Raw genomic sequence first — 19954 nt, 5'->3', positions numbered from 1 at the left:
ATGGTATGCCCACTGATACCAGACTACTCAAATTAATCATGACGGGAGTCAAATCCTACAAGTACTACTAGTTCTGACAATTTTAAAATACACTTTGATTTTTTAAAATTTATATTTACATATAATTTCTTAAGAGTGTCCCACTCATCCTTGTTAGCTTGGCTCAATGGATAGAACATCAGCTTGCGAACTGAAGGGTCCCAGGTTTGATTCTGGTCAGGGGCACATGCCCAGGTTGCAGGCTCGATCTCCAGTAGGGGATAGTGCAGGAGGCAGCTGATCAATGATTGTCTCTCATCATTGATGTTTCTCTCTCTCTATCCCTCTCTAAAATCAATAAAAAATATGTTTTAAAAAAAGTGTCCCACTCTTTATCACATTATCAAATATCTAAGCTTCTAAGGTCTGCTTCATGAGAAGCTAGACTTCCCCATCCTTTAGAAGGGGAGGGGAAAGAGAAGGGAGAACACTCCTTCCTGTCTTCAGTGACTATCAGTAGAAGTACCCAGGCATACATCCAAGAAGTCAGAGTTGAGAAGGTGCTCACATTAAGATGACTGGTTCAAAACTCCCGTGACATGAATATAAGCGATGTTATTCCACACTGAAATAAAACAGCCTTTCCTTCCAGCTGTTTTCAAGCTGAAATGGGCAAATACACTGCTTATGTCAAAGACAGAGTAAAAGCCCATTTTAAAGTACCTCAAATCTCCACAGATTTACTTATAGTGTGGGTTAAAGGGCACGCCTTAAATGTACATACACTCATATGTGTAGTTGAATACATAAGCTTCTCATTAAAAAACAGATACTACCCAAACTGAGGAAAAGGAATCCACATTTCTGACATCAGATTTCTCATGAAAGCATGATTTGCAGATGAAAAGTTTTAATATTAAAATACAGACAGATAGCTGAGCTAATTTATAATAATTAAACCAAATCCATAGAAACAGGTCCAGTTTACCTATTCTCATCAACCTGAGAGTCCAGTCTATTCATTAATTGGACTGTGTGATTTAAAGTTTAAAAGGAATCAAAAAGATACTGATAGAGCTAGTATAATGAAATATTCCATTTGAAATTTGAAAATCTGGTTGCATTACATAAGTAATTTTCCCTGTTAGCTACAACTTAGAGTTTTCTCAAAAGAATTAAAAAATTTCCAAATAATCTTAAAATTATTTCAAAACACAATTATGTGAAGTCCTCAGTTGATTTATACTATATTTCTATTAGAAAAATAAAATTTTAAAGTACCCCATAACTATTTTTATATCCATACTTCCTTTGAAAAACTGCTTTAAAAATTAAAATGAGTTTAAAACAAAGAGTATATACTATTTGTTTATATAAATATAAAAGTTAATCATTATGTATCTTTTAATATCTGAGACAAAAGTGGAAATAATTAAAAACAAGTGCAAGAAGAATAAAATTTTGATTTTTCTACTTACCTTTAATGTGATACTATAATTTCCAACAAATGTTGCATTTATCCATGATGTTGAATGGGGATCACCCAGGAATTCTATGTGATACTGTTCAACATTTCCATCCAGGTCATAGGTCACATATTTACCTTTCAAAGGATCAGGGCAAAGTATCCCTGGCCAACTTTCAAAGAAAATTATATTTAATTATTTTGATGCTTTTAAAAAAGCCAGTCATCAATATATCTGTCATAGTTGTATATCAAACTTTCTTCTTTGAATTTAATAAATTATTAAACTTTAACATATTCACATTTTAAAAGTAGGATATTCATTTGATACAAGTAATCAGTTGTGCCTTTATAGATATAGAAAGCTTTGAAATAGTCACATTTAAGATATACATGAGATATGAGAAAGAATTATAAGACAAAGGGGTGATCTTCAGGGTCTGTAAGAGACACTTAGGTATTGCTAAGAGAAAAAAGATTCATCAGAATCATGACAGGACTGACTCAACTCTAACCAATCAGAATGACTAATTACTAAAATGTTAACCCATTGACAGGGCTTCTGAACGGGTAGGAGAGCGTTGACATTTCCTGAGCCAGGGCTGCCAAAAGGGTACTGTTAGCTCAGGCTGTGCTAACTCTGGAGATTGTAACTTCTGTGGGACAAGCAGAAGTAAGTTCAGCAGTCAATATTGTCCCTCCCCCGCCCCCCCATCTGCTCCATTGACAGGTGACCACATTGCTAAAAATCCTCAGTGCAGGAAATAAAATTTATCCTTTACTAAAAATAAATCTTTAGGTTTTTTTTTTTAAATAACATAAATCTCTAGAAATTCCTTGGTATGTTTTATTTTTTTATTTGGCAACTTAGTTGTAACTAGTTTACCAATCTCTCTAGACTCTGACCTACTATTCTTCAGAAAATAAAGCAGGGAAAAAGGTACTAAATAAGGTCAGGAAGCTGTGACTAAATAATGTACAATAGAAATCTGAAGTTTATAGTTCATGACCCAAAATATACATATCTAATATACCCAGACATTCAAAGATCTGTACAATTATCAAGTTCTATTTCAGTTTGCTGCACTATGGAGTAAAAAGATAACAAGGTTCAAATCAGGAGACCCAGACTCTAGTTCTGCCTTCTCCCAGACAAGAGGCCGGCAGCAGGTAATGAGGCCTCACTGTAACTCTGGTTCCTCATTGTGCAGTTACTAAATTGAAACAAACATGTGTTTTACACATTTTAGTTTTTAGGTAAATTAAAATATTTTGAAGTATCATCATTATATACTGAATTGTGTACAATTCAATTTATATGTTGAAGTCCTAACCCCCAATACTTCAGAATGAGATTGTGTTTAGAAATAACACCTTTAAGAAAGTAACTAAATTGAAAGGTGGGCCGTAATCCAATATGAGGGAGGACCATGTGAAGACACAAGACCCGCCTACAAGCCAAGGAGAGAGCCTCAGATGAAATTAACCTTGTTGACACCTTGACCTTAGACTTTTAGTCCCCAAATTTGTGAGAGAATAATTTTCTGGGTTAAGCCACCCAGTCTGTGACACTTTGCTATGGCAGCCCTAGCAAACTAATACAACCGTATATAGTTAAGATAATTGGTACCACTGAGAAGTAGAAGGAATAATACAAAAATATTTTTGCAAAAAGTTATAAATATAGAAATATATCTACCACAGCCAACTATAAAAAAGTTTCACAGATTATAGATTAATGAAAAGAGTTTATGCTTAGCATTATTAAGGTAAAAACATTTGATCCCAGGAAGCTGATAAGTCCCAAGTAGAACTGCAAGGAGGTGGTGACTTAGGTGCACCAGTCACCCGAGTGTGAGAATGGAACAGCTATCCACTGTTCCCTGATGCTGAGCAGAGTCCTGTGGCTTTGGGCCTCTCTAAGGGTAAGGGAGGTAGAAGGCTTCCTTGGTAACCTTCCATCATGGAAGTGGGGCTAGACTAGAGGATTACAGATTGAGTCACACTATCTGGAACCCAAACAAGCCTAATAATTTGGAAGAAAAGGAAACGATAATGGAAAACAAACAGTGGTTCAGGACTTAAATGAAAACTGTCTGGTTATTATCGGGTTCACATAACAACATGTGAAAGCTCTTATTGTGCTGTGCTTAATAGTAAAACTCAAGTGGAGTTCATCTTTTAAAACTAAGTTGGAAATCCACTTTCTGAAGAAACCCAGTCAAAAGAAGACTTCAATAGACAAATGACTAAGAATAAGTGGCAGCTGCAATGGAGACCCCCAACTTATTGAACACCAAGGAACAAGTATGTGCTTCAATTAACAGCTATTTTAAAAGAACCAAACTGATTGTTACATTATATTTGTTTAAACTTTTTGTAAAATATAAGGAGCTCACGCTTAATACTACTGATTTAAACCTCACAGCAAATTTTAAAAGGATCATTGCCAAACAATAGCAAATTTATGCATAGCAACTACTCCATTCAGTGTCAGTCTCAGGATTTCTAACACTTAAGACATGAAAGAAAGAAATATTTTGCAATTATGTGTAACATGGGCTGGTATTTTTCTGACACAAATTCTGATATAACTGTTTCTACATCAAACCTATTGGGCCCAAGAGTCTTCAATCTAAATCACTACTCTATAAAATATATATAAAAAAAGATGACTTTAAAAATTATTGAATGCCAACAAAAGAAAAAAAGCTTCTGTTCATTATTAAAAATATGCTATATTATAGAAAATATTCTATGTTGATTCAGAGATGAATTATGCAAAATTCTGTCAAATGTCTAAATAACTCTGGCACTTTTGTATTTCTCCAGGCGGTGCAAAGGAATCATGACTCCTAGTCTGTATATCTCGGCTAACACAGAATGCTCCTAAACGGTAGGAAGAGCCGAGCAGAGGCAGTAGATGTAGAAAACATGATTACTTCCCTGCAGCTGCTACATCTATCATCTTCTCTGACTTGCTGTGATTCAAAAAAGCTGATGTCCATTTTTGCCCTCACTCTGACTTCAATTTCAGTTCCAAAACTGTCAATGATGACAGCACATTGGGCACATCTACTTCCCAATTTTTCACTTTCACATTGATGAGAAATTCTGAAGCTTAAAGGTGAAGAGGGAGAGTAAGAATAGGCAGCCCAATGGAAGTGTATCAGAATTACAAGGGAAGTGTATGATCAATTTTAGAATCTGTGGGTGTAAAATGTACAAATACAACAAAGTCAAAAAGGTACCTGGTGTTATAATCCCCTTAGGAGGGAAGGAGAACATTTTGGCAGAACATGTGGTAAATTCAAGGGGAAGTGCAAATCCTATATAATAAAAGCCTAATATGCAAATTGTCCCCTCAACCAGTTCAACCAGGATTTTGACTGCTCACTATGATGTGTGCTGACCACCAGGGGGTGGCATGGAACATGGCAGGCGTCAGCAACATGGTGCTGGCAGTGGGTGGCAGTGGAGACACTGCCAGCCCCAATGGGCCCCAATGAGAGCGGGACCATGGTGGGATGGTGGAGCAGGTGAGCAGACAACACCAGGCCAAGGCGGGTGTGAGTGGGACCCAATCAGCCCTCCGATCGCCCCTCAGATGACGAGCAGCGGTGGGGAGTGGGGCCACCGCCTGGCTCCTAGGCACTGAGGGAGCTGAGTGGGGCCTGATTGCCCCCCCAGACAGCAACCAGTGGCGGTGGTGGCGGGGGGGGGGGGGGGCGGCGGCTGACACTGGGCTCCCAGGCACTGAGGGAGCCAGGTGGGGGCCCAATGACTCGGGTGGAGGGGTGCACGCGGGGGCCCAGGGGCCCAGGTGCTGCCCAGGGCCCAGAGGTCAGCTGGGACCTGCCCTTCCATGCCAGACGCCCGGGCTTTGACCACTGGCCAGGCCTAGGCACTGCATCCGTGCACAAATTTCTGGCACCAGGCTTCTAGTATATTATGAAGAAACTGATATCTTACACATTTCTTATCCAGGAAAATGATCTTTAATGTGATAGCTATTGCCCTCAATAGGAACTGAAACTTAAGCATGAATTTATTTATTTCCAATGAGAAGAAGTACATGACTTATTTTTAACTGTGGTTTGGATGTTTAAGAGGAGAGCAAATTTTACTTGGGCCTCATTCCTAATCCTTGAGAAACAGAATAGATGAGCTGGAATCATCACTAACTGAACATTATACTTGTCAAGAAATCTCTGGGCTGTGCCTAAATGCAGGGGTTGTTGGGGAGAAGAAATTCCCCATCCATACACACACATGCACGTGCACACACACACAGTATATCAATCCATAGGCAAAAAATACGAAGTAATCTACACTAATAAAAGAGAAAAATGGTAATTGGCGTATGGCGATACCCTTTTCATTGGCTAATCAGGGCTATATGCAAATTAACTGCCAACTAAGATTGGCAGTTAACTGCCAACAAGATGGCGGTTAATTTGCATATGTAGGCACAATGCAGGGAGGCGAAAGGGAAAGCAGGAAGAAGCCCCCTGCCACTGACAGTGATCGGAAACCCAGGGGGGAGCTAAGAGCTGGGGGGCAGGGCAGAGGCGGCCCTGGGGCCGCCTCTGCCCTGCCCCCCAGCCATGATCGGAGAATCAGGTGCCTTTTCTGCCCTGGCCAGTGATAGCAGGAAGTAGGGGTGGAGCCAGCGATGGGAGCTGGGCACGGTCGAAGCTGGCAGTCCCAGGAGCTAGGGGTCCCTTGCCTGGGCCTAAAGCGAAGCCCACGATCGCAGGGCTACTGCAGCTGCAGGTCCCCGCTGCCCGGGCCGGACGCCTAGGCCAGAGGCGTCAGGCCTGGGCAAGGGGCTGATCCTGCGATTGGAGGGTGATGGGGGTCAACGCCTGAGGGCTCCCAGTATGTGAGAGGGGGCAGACTGGGCTGAGGGACACTCCCCCACACACACACCCAGTGCACGAATTTCATGCACCGGGCCCCTAGTTAAATAATAATTTGTAATACTGAAAGGATCTAGTAGAAATATCAATTTATAAATTTACATACCATATCTAAAATGTATCACTGGACTGGTTTGTTAACCTAAAGACATATTTTATTACTAAACTGTTTTACTACATTACATTAGGATGCAAATATATTTTCTATAAACTAATTTTCATATTCATGAGAAAGCTTTGTATGTGTAAATATGCCCAAGGTAGCTATCCTAAACAGAGCCTAGCTTCTGTTTGACAATGTGTCCTACTATAATAAATAAGATATGCACTGTTCTCTTTTACTTTTAACGTCTATGCTCTTTTTAGTTGAATACAATGCTATTTGAAATTTTTAAAAATCAAGGCTGCTTAAGCATTATGGAGATAGTTTTTCTCTTCCTAGTACATGCAGATATCTCCACCACAAAGCAGAGAGACATAGTCCAAAGGCAAGAGGTTGCATCAGTATTTTTACAAGTACATAAGTATGTGCTAATTCACACACTTAATGTGGATGTAAATATAACTATTATAATTTGATTTTCCATAGAGTTTGCTGTAGGAAAAGAAAGTATTACTTTATTGGTAGGTGCAAGCACTGGGCGGGACCATGGCATGCAGGAGCAAAGAATTTTCAGTAACCACCAGAGGTTCGCCCCGTTGACAGTGACCAGCGCCCCATCTTGGTCTGGGGCCCCAGCTCACCTGCTTCACCATCCGCTGTGCTATGCCAACATCCGCCGTGTTCAGTGCTCTGCTGCCTGCTGCTGATACCCACCATGTTCCGCGTGCCCATGGTGGTCAGCGCACATCATAACGACTGGTTGTTCAGTTGTTCTGCCATTTGGTCTATTTGTATGTTAGGGTTTTATATATAGAGAGAAGATATACATATATATATACATATGTATAAACACACCCATACAATATTTCACATTTGATACCTAGACAAGCTCTCAGCAACAAAATGTACAAATCTCAGAGTAATTTCCGCATTTGCAAAGATTTTAGATGTATTAGTTTGTTATGGCTGCCATAGAAAAATTACACAACCCGAGTGGCTTAAACAACAGAAATTAATTTTCTCACCATTTTGGAGGCTAGAAGTCCAAGACCAATATGTCAGCAGAGTTGGTTTCTCCTGAAACCTCTCCCTGACTTGTAGATGGCTTCATATGGTATTTGTTCTGTGAATCCTTGGTGTCTTTGTATATAATCACCTCTTCCTATAAAGTCACTCAGATTGGATTAGGGCCCACCCTAAGAGCCTATTTTAACATAATTGCCTTTTTAAAGGCACTAACTCCAAATACAGTTACATTCTGAGGTTAGAGCTTTAAAATGTGATTTTGGAGGACATAATTCAACCCAAATCTATGTATATGACTTGAAGGCCTCTTGTGTGTGTCTTAGGTGTATGTTAGAATAAGCTCACCACAGTTTATGAAACCAAACATATTCTTAATGCAAAATAGTTCAATATGAATGCAAACAAGGTAACATGAGCTAGAATATCCCAGATTTAAGAATGTTAAGTAGGAGAATGTAATATAAAATAGCAAGGGATTCTGGGAAGAAGACAGCAATGGTGTTATAGTTTTAGAATCTCCTGATTTTCCCATAAATACAGGCAGAACACTTATAACAGAAAGGCAAAACCTGACACAAAACCTCTATAACAAAACTAATTGATAAGCTATACCAGTGGTCGGCAAACCGCGGCTCGTGAGCCACATGTGGCTCTTTGGCCCCTTGAGCGTGGCTCTTTCACAAAATACCACGTGCGGGTGTGCACGTACAGTGCGATTGAAACTTCGTGGCCCATGTGCAGAAGTCGGTTTTCGGCCTGGGCGAGTCTATTTTGAAGTGGCGTTAGAAGAAGTGGGGGGTGTCGGGCGGGCGGGTGAAAGGAGACGCAGGGCAGGCGGGCTGCGGGATATGCAGCGCGGGGTAGGTGCTCATGATTCATGCACGAGTTGAGTGAGCCAATCAGTCAGCAGTCTCATTGTGTAGTGGTTAGTGCTAGTCGCGTCCGCAAACTGCACGTGGGTGACAAAAGTACCTACTCAAAGCATAAAGTTACTTGTATTTTTCCAAACAGCTGCAAATCCTACAGGTATTTTTGCATCAATTTAAGAATTGTAATTATTTTGTGTTGGTGGCTTTATTATTATAAAATGAGGATGTTTTTAGCAAAGGCCAGCTTAGGAGTATCCTAATTAAGTTAATAACAATGTACCTACCTATATAGTTTAAGTTTAAAAAATTTGACTCTCAAAAGAAATTTCAATCGTTGTATTGTTGATATTTGGCTCTGTTGACTAATGAGCTTGCCGACCACTGAGCTATACAAATGCAAAATGTAGGTACAAACTACCAACACTTACAAGATCCACATTATTAGCATCTTTATATACGAGAGAGAACAAAGTGGGAAGGGGCAGGCAACCAGAGTTCTGATGTGTTTGTGACATAAGAACCTTAAAACCATAAGTTCTCTTTGGAAAGTCAAACTGAGTACAGCAGTCAAAATTGTGAGGGGGACTGCAACAAAATTGAAAGCGTTAGAGCAGTCTGGGCCCTATGAACACTTAAAACTAACTGACAGAGCTCCTTTTCAGAGCGAAAGCTCATGCTGAGGAGAAACTGTTGGGAGTATAATCCAAGTTTAATAGGGCAGGACCAATAAGAATAAAGAAAAGAGATGGTACAAATAAAAGTGGGAATATAACACTAAAGGTTGAATTAATACAAATTAAGAAAATAATGTAGGTTGTGAAAAAATATAAATTAGAATTAGAGAAACTAAAAAATGTAGGTTTTGAAGAAAAGGAAGATTTGAACAGACAGGTGACAAAACTCATAAAAACATTTCAAAATTTTTCAATAAAGACTAATCTGGAAGAAACACAAAAGACATTACATTCAATTGATAATACCTTCAGAAAGATAAAAGATGGAAAATAATTAAAATTTTAAAAATGAAAACATGAAAAGAGTTGAAAAAATACCAACGATAAACAAAGATCTACCATAAGTAATATATGTAAGTCCCAAAATAAGAAAATCAGCGTTGGTGGTATAGTGGTGAGCATAGCTGCCTTCCCAAAATAAGAAAATCAAAACAATGTTAACAGGATAAATATAATTTTAAAAAGTAATTGGGAAAAAAAACACTTGAAACTATATGTATACTGCACATTACATTCTTGGAAAAATCAATACGGAATGGGAAACACTGAGGTAGACAATAGTAAATATACAAAAATCTAAAGAAGAAGAAGAAAAAGGAGAAGAAAGAGGGGGAGGGGAGGGGAAGGAGGGAGAGAAAGAGAAAGAAGGAACAGGAGGGGGAGGAGGAAGGAGAAAGAGGGGTAGGAGAAAAATAATAATATATTTTAGGTTTCTAGGCAGCAATTACAGAATACACATTCTTTTCAAGATAGGCCATACTGGGCTATAGAATACAATTCAATGAAACTGACTACAATCTATTTAAATTATAACTCAGTAACAGTTATTTTTAAATCCCCAAATATTTGGTAATTTTAAAACATACTTCCAACAACTCATTTCAAAGAAGAAATACTAAGAAAATTAATACATCTTTCAAACTCAGTGGAAATATAACACAACATACTAAAATTTTTGAGATATAGCTAAAGCAATACTTATAAGAGGAAAAATAGATTTAAATCAGTTACCTAAGTTTCCAATATAAGAAACTAGAAAAAGTAGAATCAAACCCAAAGAAATCAGGGAAAGAATTATGATGACATCAGGAAACAATAAGAAATTAGACAAACAACAGAAAAAAGTTGATTCTTTGAAAAGTTTTAAAATTCATAAACTTAGCAAGACTATATCTTAACAGTTTATTATAAAATAACTAGAGGCCCCGAGATTCATGCACTCAGCAGGGGCGGAGGGTGGGAGTGGGGGTCCTCAGCCCAGCCTGCACCTTCTCTCAGTCCGGGAGCCCTAGGACCTAAGCCAGCAGTGGGACATCCTTAGCGCTGCCTCAGAGGCAAGAGGCTCCCACCACTGCTGCTGTGCTCACCAGCCATGAGCCCGGCTCAGGGCTTCTCTGGCTGAGCAGTGCTCCCCCTGTGGGAGCGCACTGACCACCAGAGGGCAGCTCCTGCGTTGTGCGTCTGCCCCCTGGTGATCAGTGCATGTCATAGCGACCAGTTGTTTTGCCATTTGGTCAATTTGCATATTAGCCTTTTATTATATATGATGATAGCAAATATCTTACCTTGGCCAATTCTTGAATTTTACCAAAACCAGGCTACCAACAGGTATCTGTGAATAGACAATCTTAAATCCACTTCGATGAAATTGAGACTCTTCAGGAAAGTCTTCTTCAGAAATAGAGCACTTATTATATTTTAAATCAGTGTTCATGTAGCAATACCATGATTCATTGTGATCAACTCTGGCTGCATCCTCAGTTGACAACAACCTCCATTTCAAACAACTTTCACATTGAACCCACATTTTGTTTATATATGTATTGTTTTCCATGGAGGAATCCATTGCAGTGTTATGACAATCTACTATTATCTTACAGTAAATTTTTTCTTTTTTCATAAATGAATTTAATCTGGAAAATAAGAGGAAAATAAAAGAGTAAGGATTCAAGAGTGTAAGAAAAGTGCAATCCAAAATCTGAAAAATAGCTCTTTAAATACCCTCTTTGCCCACCTACTCTCTATCCTTATAAACATTATACATGTTGAGCATGTTGTGTTTCCACTTACCCAGAAGCAAAATAGATGCAGCAATTCCTTGGGGCTCAAAATGCTCCAAAATTAAAAACAAGAATAGTATGATGAAGCAGAAGACTAGAGATTAATATCTATTAATCTACCATATCACACACAGCTGGTAGATATCCAATACTTTTGCCATAAAAAATAGGTAAGCCTTATTGAATGTTACAATCCAGGTATCGTTCTAAGTGACTCATGCACACAACTTACATAGTCTTCCCAACGACCTTAGTATAACCATTTTTAAAGAAATATTTTAAAGAAAAAACTGAAGCAAAGAAATTTGTTTAAGGTTCCAGAGCTTATATATGGTAGAGTAGAATTAAAATGAAGGTAGTTTGGTCCCATATTCATGATATTACCTACTAAGCAGTACTGCCTCTGCGTATATATATATATTACAGCATGGCTTGATTAGACCATTCTTTTTCAAATTCTGAGGAAAATCAAATGCAGAAAAACATTTCATCATATGAAAATTTGAAATGCTTTAAGAAAATTAAAAAATATTTGCATGTATAATTTTACCTTTTATTATAATTTAAGTGATTTGAAAAAGAACATTTAGCATAGCTTTCTTATAAAAATTTTAAACTTATAATAAAAGTTAGCATTGTATGATTAAGGCCTCAAATTTCTAACTTCAACAATAATTGCTATGTGCATACTACTAAAATATAGTTAAACTAATAATTACTGTAATTAATAAAATACAAGTAAAAATATTAGCATCTTATTTTGCAATGAAAACCTATTTTTTAAATTAAAAAAAAAAACTTAGATATACTATATTGAGTTAGAACACTACTAGCCAAGAATATGCACCATTTAAAAAAGCTCTTAAATCATGATTTAATTACATGTTTTGAAACTCACTTATCATAGGCCTTTCCAGGATGACTACAGATAGCTTTAGAAAAAAACTGCCAATATATTACAATTGACACAATTCACAATTTTTTACCTACTAATTCCACTCATGTGAATGCATCCAAAGAAAATTTTCCAGTTTCTCTCCTGTTATTGATTTCTAGTTTCATACCATTGTGGTTCAGAAAAGATGCTTGATATCATTTCAATGTTCTTATATTTGTTAAGGCTGGTTGTTGGCCTAACATATGATCTATCCTGAGGACTGTTGCAAGTATATTTGAGAATATGTATTCTTCTACTATTGAATGTTCTCTATATGTTAGATTCTTTTCATCAAAAGTGTACTTTATGTCAAATGGTACTGTATTTAATTTGTCTGAGTGATTTATCTATTGTTGGTAGGGGCATATTGAAATCCCCTATTATTGTATTACTATCTATCTCTCCCATTAATGTTAGCTTCTTTATTTTGATGCTCCAACACTGGATGCATAAATATTTTCAATCCTCTTGATAAATTAACACCTTCATCATCTATCTATATAAAACCTAATATGCAAATAGACTGAATGGCAGAACAATCGAACAACCAGTTACTATGATGTGCGCTGACCACCAGGTGGCGCGTGGAACATGGCAGGCTTCGGCAGCAGGTAGTAGAGTGCAGAACATGGTGGGTATCAGCCCTGGCGTGATGGTAGAGCAGGTGAGTGGGGGCACCAGACCACGGCAGGGCACTGGTCGCTGTCATCAGGGCGAGCCTCTGGTGGTTACTGAAAATTCTTTGCTCCCATGCGTCACGGTCACACCCAGCACTCGCACCTGCTGCCGGAGCCGGCCCCACTTGCACCCGCTGCCAGTGCCGAAGCCCGGCGCCAAGTGATCAGGGCCAGCACCGGACGCCAACAGTGGGTAAGAGCGGTGGCTGCTGATCCCAATCGCCCCTCAGGGCTTCTTTATCTCCCCCTGCTCCTGAGGGGTGATTGGGGCAGCAGCTGCCACTTGCACCCGCTGCTGGCTCCGGCCCCAATTGCTCCACGCCATCAGCGGGTGCAAGCAGGGCCGGCATCATCAGCGTGTGGGAGTGGTGGCAGAGGAAGTGGGGCTGCCGGCAGACTGGGGTCAGGGGCCGCGGCAGAAGGGGCTGGGCAGGGACACGGAGGATGGGCCAAGACCCGCCTCTGTGCCCACTGCAGCCTTGTGGCCCACAGTTCCTTTCAAGGTGCACAAATTCGTGCACTGGGCTCCTAGTTATATAATGACCTTGACTTTTTTTCAAGTTTTTACTTAAATTCTACTTTGTCTGATATTAGTATCATAACCTGTGCTTTCTTTTGGTTTCCATTTGCATGGAATATTATTTTTCATCCCTTCACTTTCAAGGTATGATTGGAGAATTAGTCCATTTACATTTAGAGTATTTTTTTTTATAAAAAAAGGGCTAGTAACCTTTTTATTCTTTTCTGGATGTGTAGATCCTTTGTTCCTCTTTTCTTCGGTTGCTCTCATGCTTTGTGATTTTCTGTAGTGGTATTCTTTGATTCCTTTCTCATTATCTTTTGTATATCTAGTATAAGCTTTTGCTTTGTAGTTACCACAAAGTTTACATAAAACATTCTATAGTCCATCCTAAGCTGATAACTTCACTGGCATACAAAAGCTCTACACATTTACTTTCCCCCACATTTTGTTTTTGATATCACAATGTACATATTTTTATGTTGTGTATACATTAAAATGGTTTGTAGCTAGACAAAATACTTCTGTCTTTTAACATTTATGAGTAATATGTTATTTACACATCACCATTACATAATATTCTGAATTTTACCTTTACCAATGAGTTTTATACTTTCATGTTTTCATATTACTGATTTGCTTTCATTTAAGCTTAAAAAATATTTTAGCATTTCTTGTAAAGATTGTAGTATTATATAAACTATTCCTCACAAAACAAAGCAACTCTATAATGTAGTGATTAACAGTATGGGTTTTATGCCAGTCAGACCTACATTAAGATCTAATAATATCTACTGAATAGCTGTGTGGCCTTGGGCAAACCATTTAAAATATTTTTACCTGGAAAGTGGGACTACTACCAGCACCTACCTCATAGAGTGTTCTGAATGTTCACTAAAATAATGCATGCATGGTATGAAGAGGCACAGCACATAGTAGGTGCTCATTACTTTCTTTTCTTAAACTTTCAAACTGCATCAACTTACATTATTTGATATATCCCAAATATATCCAATGTGTTCTGTCTCTATGTCTTGGCTCATGTTATCCTCCTTACTCTATCATAATCTGTAAATTTTCCACTTTTAAAATCTACCTCAAATACCATCTCTTTTAAGAAGTTTTTCTGGATATCCCCAACCAGCTGCAATTTCTCCCTACTTGACCTTCATGTCATCTTAACTTCTGGTATGTATAACATTCTGCTTCATATTATAGTGATGTGTAATGACTACTTCCTACCACTAGACTGTAAGCTATCTAATGGAAGAGGCAGTATGTTTATGTTGCCAGCAATGAATGAATTGATGATGGAAAAATTGGTTCTGTATATTGATTCCAAAATGCCTATAAAGTGCTTTACATGCAGGGATTTTTCATATCACTTACCTAATTTTGTTCAATTTCTCCTATACTTCTGTGAAGCATCTGGAACTGGATAAATATTCTAACAGATGGGAAAGGGATTAGTGAGCAATTTTTATTTGTAACAATACATTACAATGCATTACTAGTTAAATTGAATTTATTAAAGAAACCACCAAGGTCTGCAGAACTCCATTAAACAGTTCTAGAAAACTTAATACAGTATAATCATTATATATAATTTGTAGTATTAAAGTGAAAATCATGAGCTAAAGAAGAAAATAAGAAAATTCCATATAGATTTTACATAAATTCTCTAAAGATTTTTGTATTTAATGAATGTTATTTTAGAATGTTATAGCAGAGCCTGAAAAAAAAATAAGTTCAATTTTTCTTGAATAGAAATATTACATAGTTCCATTGTTCAACAGAACAAAGGTCTGTAAGATGGAGTAAAGACAATGTGAATTCTTGTGAAGCATCAATTTTTATTACAATGGATATACATTTTATGACTGATGCATCCCAGATGGTAAAATTACAACATACCCAAGGAGTTCTGAACAATATAAGAATTTAATGAGGCTGTGTGAATAAATACATACAGAAAAGGAATGAAGATAAATGGCTACTTATAATAGAAATTGCTTTTATTGTTTGTATGTGAATGAGAAAAATGACTGTTCTTCCAAACAAACAAACAAAATTGTCATTTTTCTTTTGCTCTCCAACATTGTTGTTATAGGAAGTAATCCATTTTTAACCACAGGCTATCCCAGATAATACAACTCCTCTAGGTTTGAGAAAAGTAATGGTATCTATATTGCTGTTTTCAAAGTTGGGGCATTTCAGCATTATAATTTCAATTTCAATCACTTCTATTTTCTAGATAATATCTCGCCTGTAACCAGCACCCACTAGATTGTTTTGGTCAGCCTGCTGTTCACAGATCTCATCATATCCTGCTCTCCATAATAGATATTGACTGGCATCTCAAGTCCTTTTAGCCAAAATCTGCCAGTCCCATGGCATCCTATGGTCATTTTCAGACAAGGCTTCAAGGAGTCCTTTTATAAACGAACTGTTAGCCCCATTTTCTCTAACACTTTTCCTTATTTCTTTAAAGGTATTAAAGGAGAGCGATTCATGCATCCAATTACCTTGCTGATCTTACATAACTGGGCAAGCCAAAAGCAATCCTTGTAGCATAGCTTGCCTGACACCTGATCCCATAACCAAGGACGTAGTTGATAAGCCTCCCCTCATCGGAGGTGAGAATCTGGGGCCTTAAGTATTACAGGCTCTACAGGCTATACTTCAGGAGGAGGGGGTGGTAAATCCTCCTGGCTTTCTGTAGGCTTTTGATCCTCAATATGAAGTGGGCATTCCTGGCCCAGCAGTTGAGCATCAACCCAGGAACCAAGAGGTCATGGGTTCCATTCCCAGTGGGGGGCATGCAGCAGGCAGCCAATCGATGATGTTTCTCTCTTATCAATGGTTCTTTCTATCCCTCTTCCTTTCTCTCTCTCTAAAAATCAATAAGATCATATTTTTAAAAAGACTGCATTACTAAGCCTGCCTACTTTCAAAGAGAACCTGAATAATTTTAATGTTATAAATTAAAATTTTATAATAATCAAGAGACAGTAGAAAAGGATGAGGACTTGGAATAAAAAAAATATAGTTTCTAATCTTGGTTATGCAATTTTCCAGCTGTGTAATCTTCAGAAGGCCTCAGTGTCCCCATCTGTAAAGTAAGGAGAGTAGAGCTAGATGACCTCTAAAAAGTTGTCCTGCTTTAATGGTTCATGATTGATGCATTCTGGCTGTTTTTCTTCAAAAATCTCTACTCCCTGTGCTGGATTATCAGCTCCTCTATGTTCTTTTTAGCCACATATCAGAGTTTAAATTTCACCAGCCCCCCTTTCATCACTGTGTTAGTCTTGTTAGCTCTGAAGACTTACTAAACTTTATTTTCTTTGCAGTAAATGTTGGTTTTCAGTGTTTATTCTGTCTTTGGTTCATATGTTATTTCCCTTAGGTAGGAAATCATATTAGTCTACAAGGTGTATTTCTTGCCAGTCATTAAAATGTGGCATTCTTCATCACCTTCAATCTCCATCTGGAGCCTTCAGACTGATGTCTTCCAGTATCTCTCATGAAAGATGCTTTTATCACAATCTTCAAAACAATTAATGATAGCAGATATAAATTCCCTTTGGCAAATGTTGGCAGACTGTTTCATTGACCTTCCCACCTAACCACCCAAATCTAATGTTATCAGCTCTGAAAATAGGGAAGTCTAAGAGTAGTCCATATTCTTCCAATTATTGGCTATATAACTTTGAGAGTCATTTAAACTCTTGTAATTTTATCTGCAAAATTATTATATCAGCCATAACCGATTTGGCTCAGTGGATAGAGCATCAGCCTGTGGACTCAAGGGTCCCAGGTTCGATTCTGCTCAAGGACATGTACCTTGGTTGCAAGCACATCCCTGGAGGAGGGTGTGCAGGAGGCAGGTGATCGATGTTTCTCTCTCATTGATGTTTCTAACTCTCTATCCCTCTCCCTTCCTCTCTGTAAAAAATCAATAAAATATATTTTTTTAAAAATTATTATTTCATAGAGAGGTTGTAAGGATGCTTTTTTAAAAAATAAATATAATAGTGAACAGTAATAGAAATAAAAATGCATCTGTACCAAGGACAGTCAAGTTTGAAAGTTTTGCAGTACTCCCAGAGGGGGAATTTTAAAAAATTATTCTTAGAAAAATTTTATGAAGGATAAAAAATACTACAAAGAAGAAAGGTGAGGTCTATAATAGCAAAAAGAAATAGGGGTTCCACTGGGATGAATCCGAAGTCACATATCAACCTAGCAAAGTTTAAAAACAATATATTTACAATTTTAAAATGATAAAGAATTATTTGACATTCTCTTACACTATTCAACATATGAATTTAGGTGTACATAATTTTTGGTATATAACAATCAGTAAAACCAAAAGCTGGTTCCTTAAAAAGAAAAAATTCAGGAATAAATCATATCCTATATAATAAAAAGGTAATATGCAAATTGACCCTAATAGCAGAACAATCACTGGACCAGTCACTATGAGAATCACTATTTCTTGGTCCCTTTCCCCGGTCGTCAAGCACCGATCACCCAATGGCGAACGGGGAACCGGGGGTGGGTGGCAGCAGGGGGCAGGGCCAGCTGCGGGCAGCTGGGGAAGATGGCCCTGATTGCAGGGCAGGCCTAGGGACTGTACCCGTGCACGAATTTCATGTGCTGGGCCTCTAGTTAGATATATAACTACAGGGCTTTACAAATTTTAAATTACTAGAGGATACCTTGTATATATTTAACTCAAAAGGAAATTTAAGTTTCTTTTTGAGCATAAGAAAACAAAGACTGTGTTAATCTCATTTTAAAAAGTCAACTTGTAAAAACCCTACTTAAAGCAGGTAAGATCTGTGAAATGAACCAGATCTGTTAGAGAAAAATTAATCATGGACAAATATTCAATGAGAAGTAATTAATGTGTCCAAGACTGGTTCCCTGAAAGATGGCCTCACAAATGTGATGTCCCACAAAGCTCCATGGAAATGAACTGTGGCCATCAATTCTGGCCAACAACATTTGGATCTCAGTGCCACCTCCAGCTCCCATCATGCCAGCCAGGGGGCTGGTGCTAGCCCAAACATGTATACTGATATGGCTTATCGTGTTGCAATCCCACTACTAACACCCAACATCTTGAAGCTAACTGTACTCACAAGGCTTAGATTTTAGTTGGGCTGGGACTGCCAATCAACCTTGAATGCCATGCTATCAGAATTGTGCTAGAATCAAAGTTCTGCCACATTATATTACTACTAGAGGCCTGGTACACGAATTCGTGCATGGGTGGGGTCCCTTGGTCTGGCCTGTGATCGGGGCTGTCTCACCCAGTCCTAGTCCCAATTGGGGCTGGCTGAGGGGGAGGGACCTGTGGGAGCTTGGCTGGCCGCAGGAAGTTGGCTGTGGGAGCACACTGACCATGAGGGGGCAGCTCCTGCATTGAGCATCTGCCCCCTGGTGGTCAGTGCGCTTCACAGCTACCAGCTGGTCGTCCAGCTGTCTGATCATAATGGTCAGTTAGGCTTTTATATGTATATACTAGAGTCCCAGTGCACGAAATTCATGCACTCGGGGGGGAGGGGGTCCCTCAGCCTGGCCTGCGCCCTCTCACAGTCCAGGAGCCCTTGGGGGATGTCCAACTGATGGCTTAGGCCCACCTAAGTCATCAGTTGGACATCCTTAGCACTGCCACGGAAGCGAGAAAGGCTCCTGCCACCACCACTGCGCTCACCTGCCGTCAGCCCGACTTCTGGCTGAGCGACGCTCCCCCTATGAGAGCATACTGACCACTGAGGGCAGCTCCTTCGTTGAGCGTCTGCCCCCTGGTGGTCAGTGCACATCATAGTGACTGGTCATTCTGCTATTCGGTTGATTTGCATATTAGCCTTTTATTATATAGGATAGACTAGGGGCCCAGTGCACGAAATTCGTGCACTGGGTGTGTGTGTGGGGGAGTGTACCTCAGCCCAGCCTGCCCCCTCTTACATACTGGGAGCCCTCAGGCGTTGACCCCCATCACCCTCCAATCGCAGGATCGGCCCCTTGCCCAGGCCTGACGCCTCTGACAGGGGACCCTCATTTCCCCCCATCACTGGTTCTGCCCCAAGCCCAGGCCTGATGCCTCTGGCCCAGGCGTCAGGCCTGGGCAGGGGACCCCCAGACTCCTCCGATTGCTGGCTCTGCCCCTTGCCCAGGCCTGATGCCTCGGCCAGAGGCGTAGACCCCCATCACCCTCCGATCGCCTGATCGGCCCCTTGCCCAGGCCTGACGCCTCCGCCAGAGGTGTCAGGCTTGGACAGGGGACCCCCATCTCCCCCCGATCACTGGCTCTGACCCCCGCCCAGGCCTGAGGCCTATGGCCCAGGAATCATGCCTGGGCAGGGGACCCCCATCTCCCTCTGATCACTTGCTCCACCCCCCGCCCAAAACTGACGCCTCTGACCCAGGCTTCAGGCCTGGGCAAGGGGACCATCATATCCCCCCAATCCCCGGCTCCGCTCCCCACCCAGGCCTGATGCCTCAGCCAGAGGAGTTGATCCTCATCACCCTCCGATCACCAATCACCGGATCGGCCCCTTGACAAGGCCTGAGGCCTCCGGCAGAGGTGTCAGGCCTGGGCAGGGGACCCCCAGCTCCCCGCGGTTGCAGGCTCCGCCCTTGCCCAGGCCTAA

General features: G+C 39.8%; 1 protein-coding gene across 2 annotated transcripts in view; it reads right to left on the bottom strand.

The window, feature by feature from the left end:
- ZCWPW2 (zinc finger CW-type and PWWP domain containing 2) overlaps positions 1-19954 on the bottom strand; it is a 78490-nt gene that overhangs the window by 48961 nt on the left and 9575 nt on the right. Inside the window, exons 2-4 of one of the 2 annotated variants that reach the window (XM_059664123.1) lie at positions 14682-14739; positions 10664-11011; positions 1458-1617 (exon numbers count right to left, since the gene is read on the bottom strand). In XM_059664123.1, the coding sequence (XP_059520106.1) occupies positions 1458-1617; positions 10664-10998 (495 nt within the window). In that variant the 5' untranslated portion in view covers positions 10999-11011; positions 14682-14739. The remainder of the gene's footprint in view (positions 1-1457; positions 1618-10663; positions 11012-14681; positions 14740-19954) is intronic. The other variant, XM_059664124.1, reaches the window with a different exon arrangement.

This window comes from Myotis daubentonii, chromosome 14 (genome assembly GCF_963259705.1).
Source record: "Myotis daubentonii chromosome 14, mMyoDau2.1, whole genome shotgun sequence".
NCBI lineage: Eukaryota > Metazoa > Chordata > Mammalia > Chiroptera > Vespertilionidae > Myotis > Myotis daubentonii.
The sequence above is the reverse complement of the archived record's forward strand: the minus strand, read 5'-3'. Positions and strand labels throughout refer to the sequence as shown.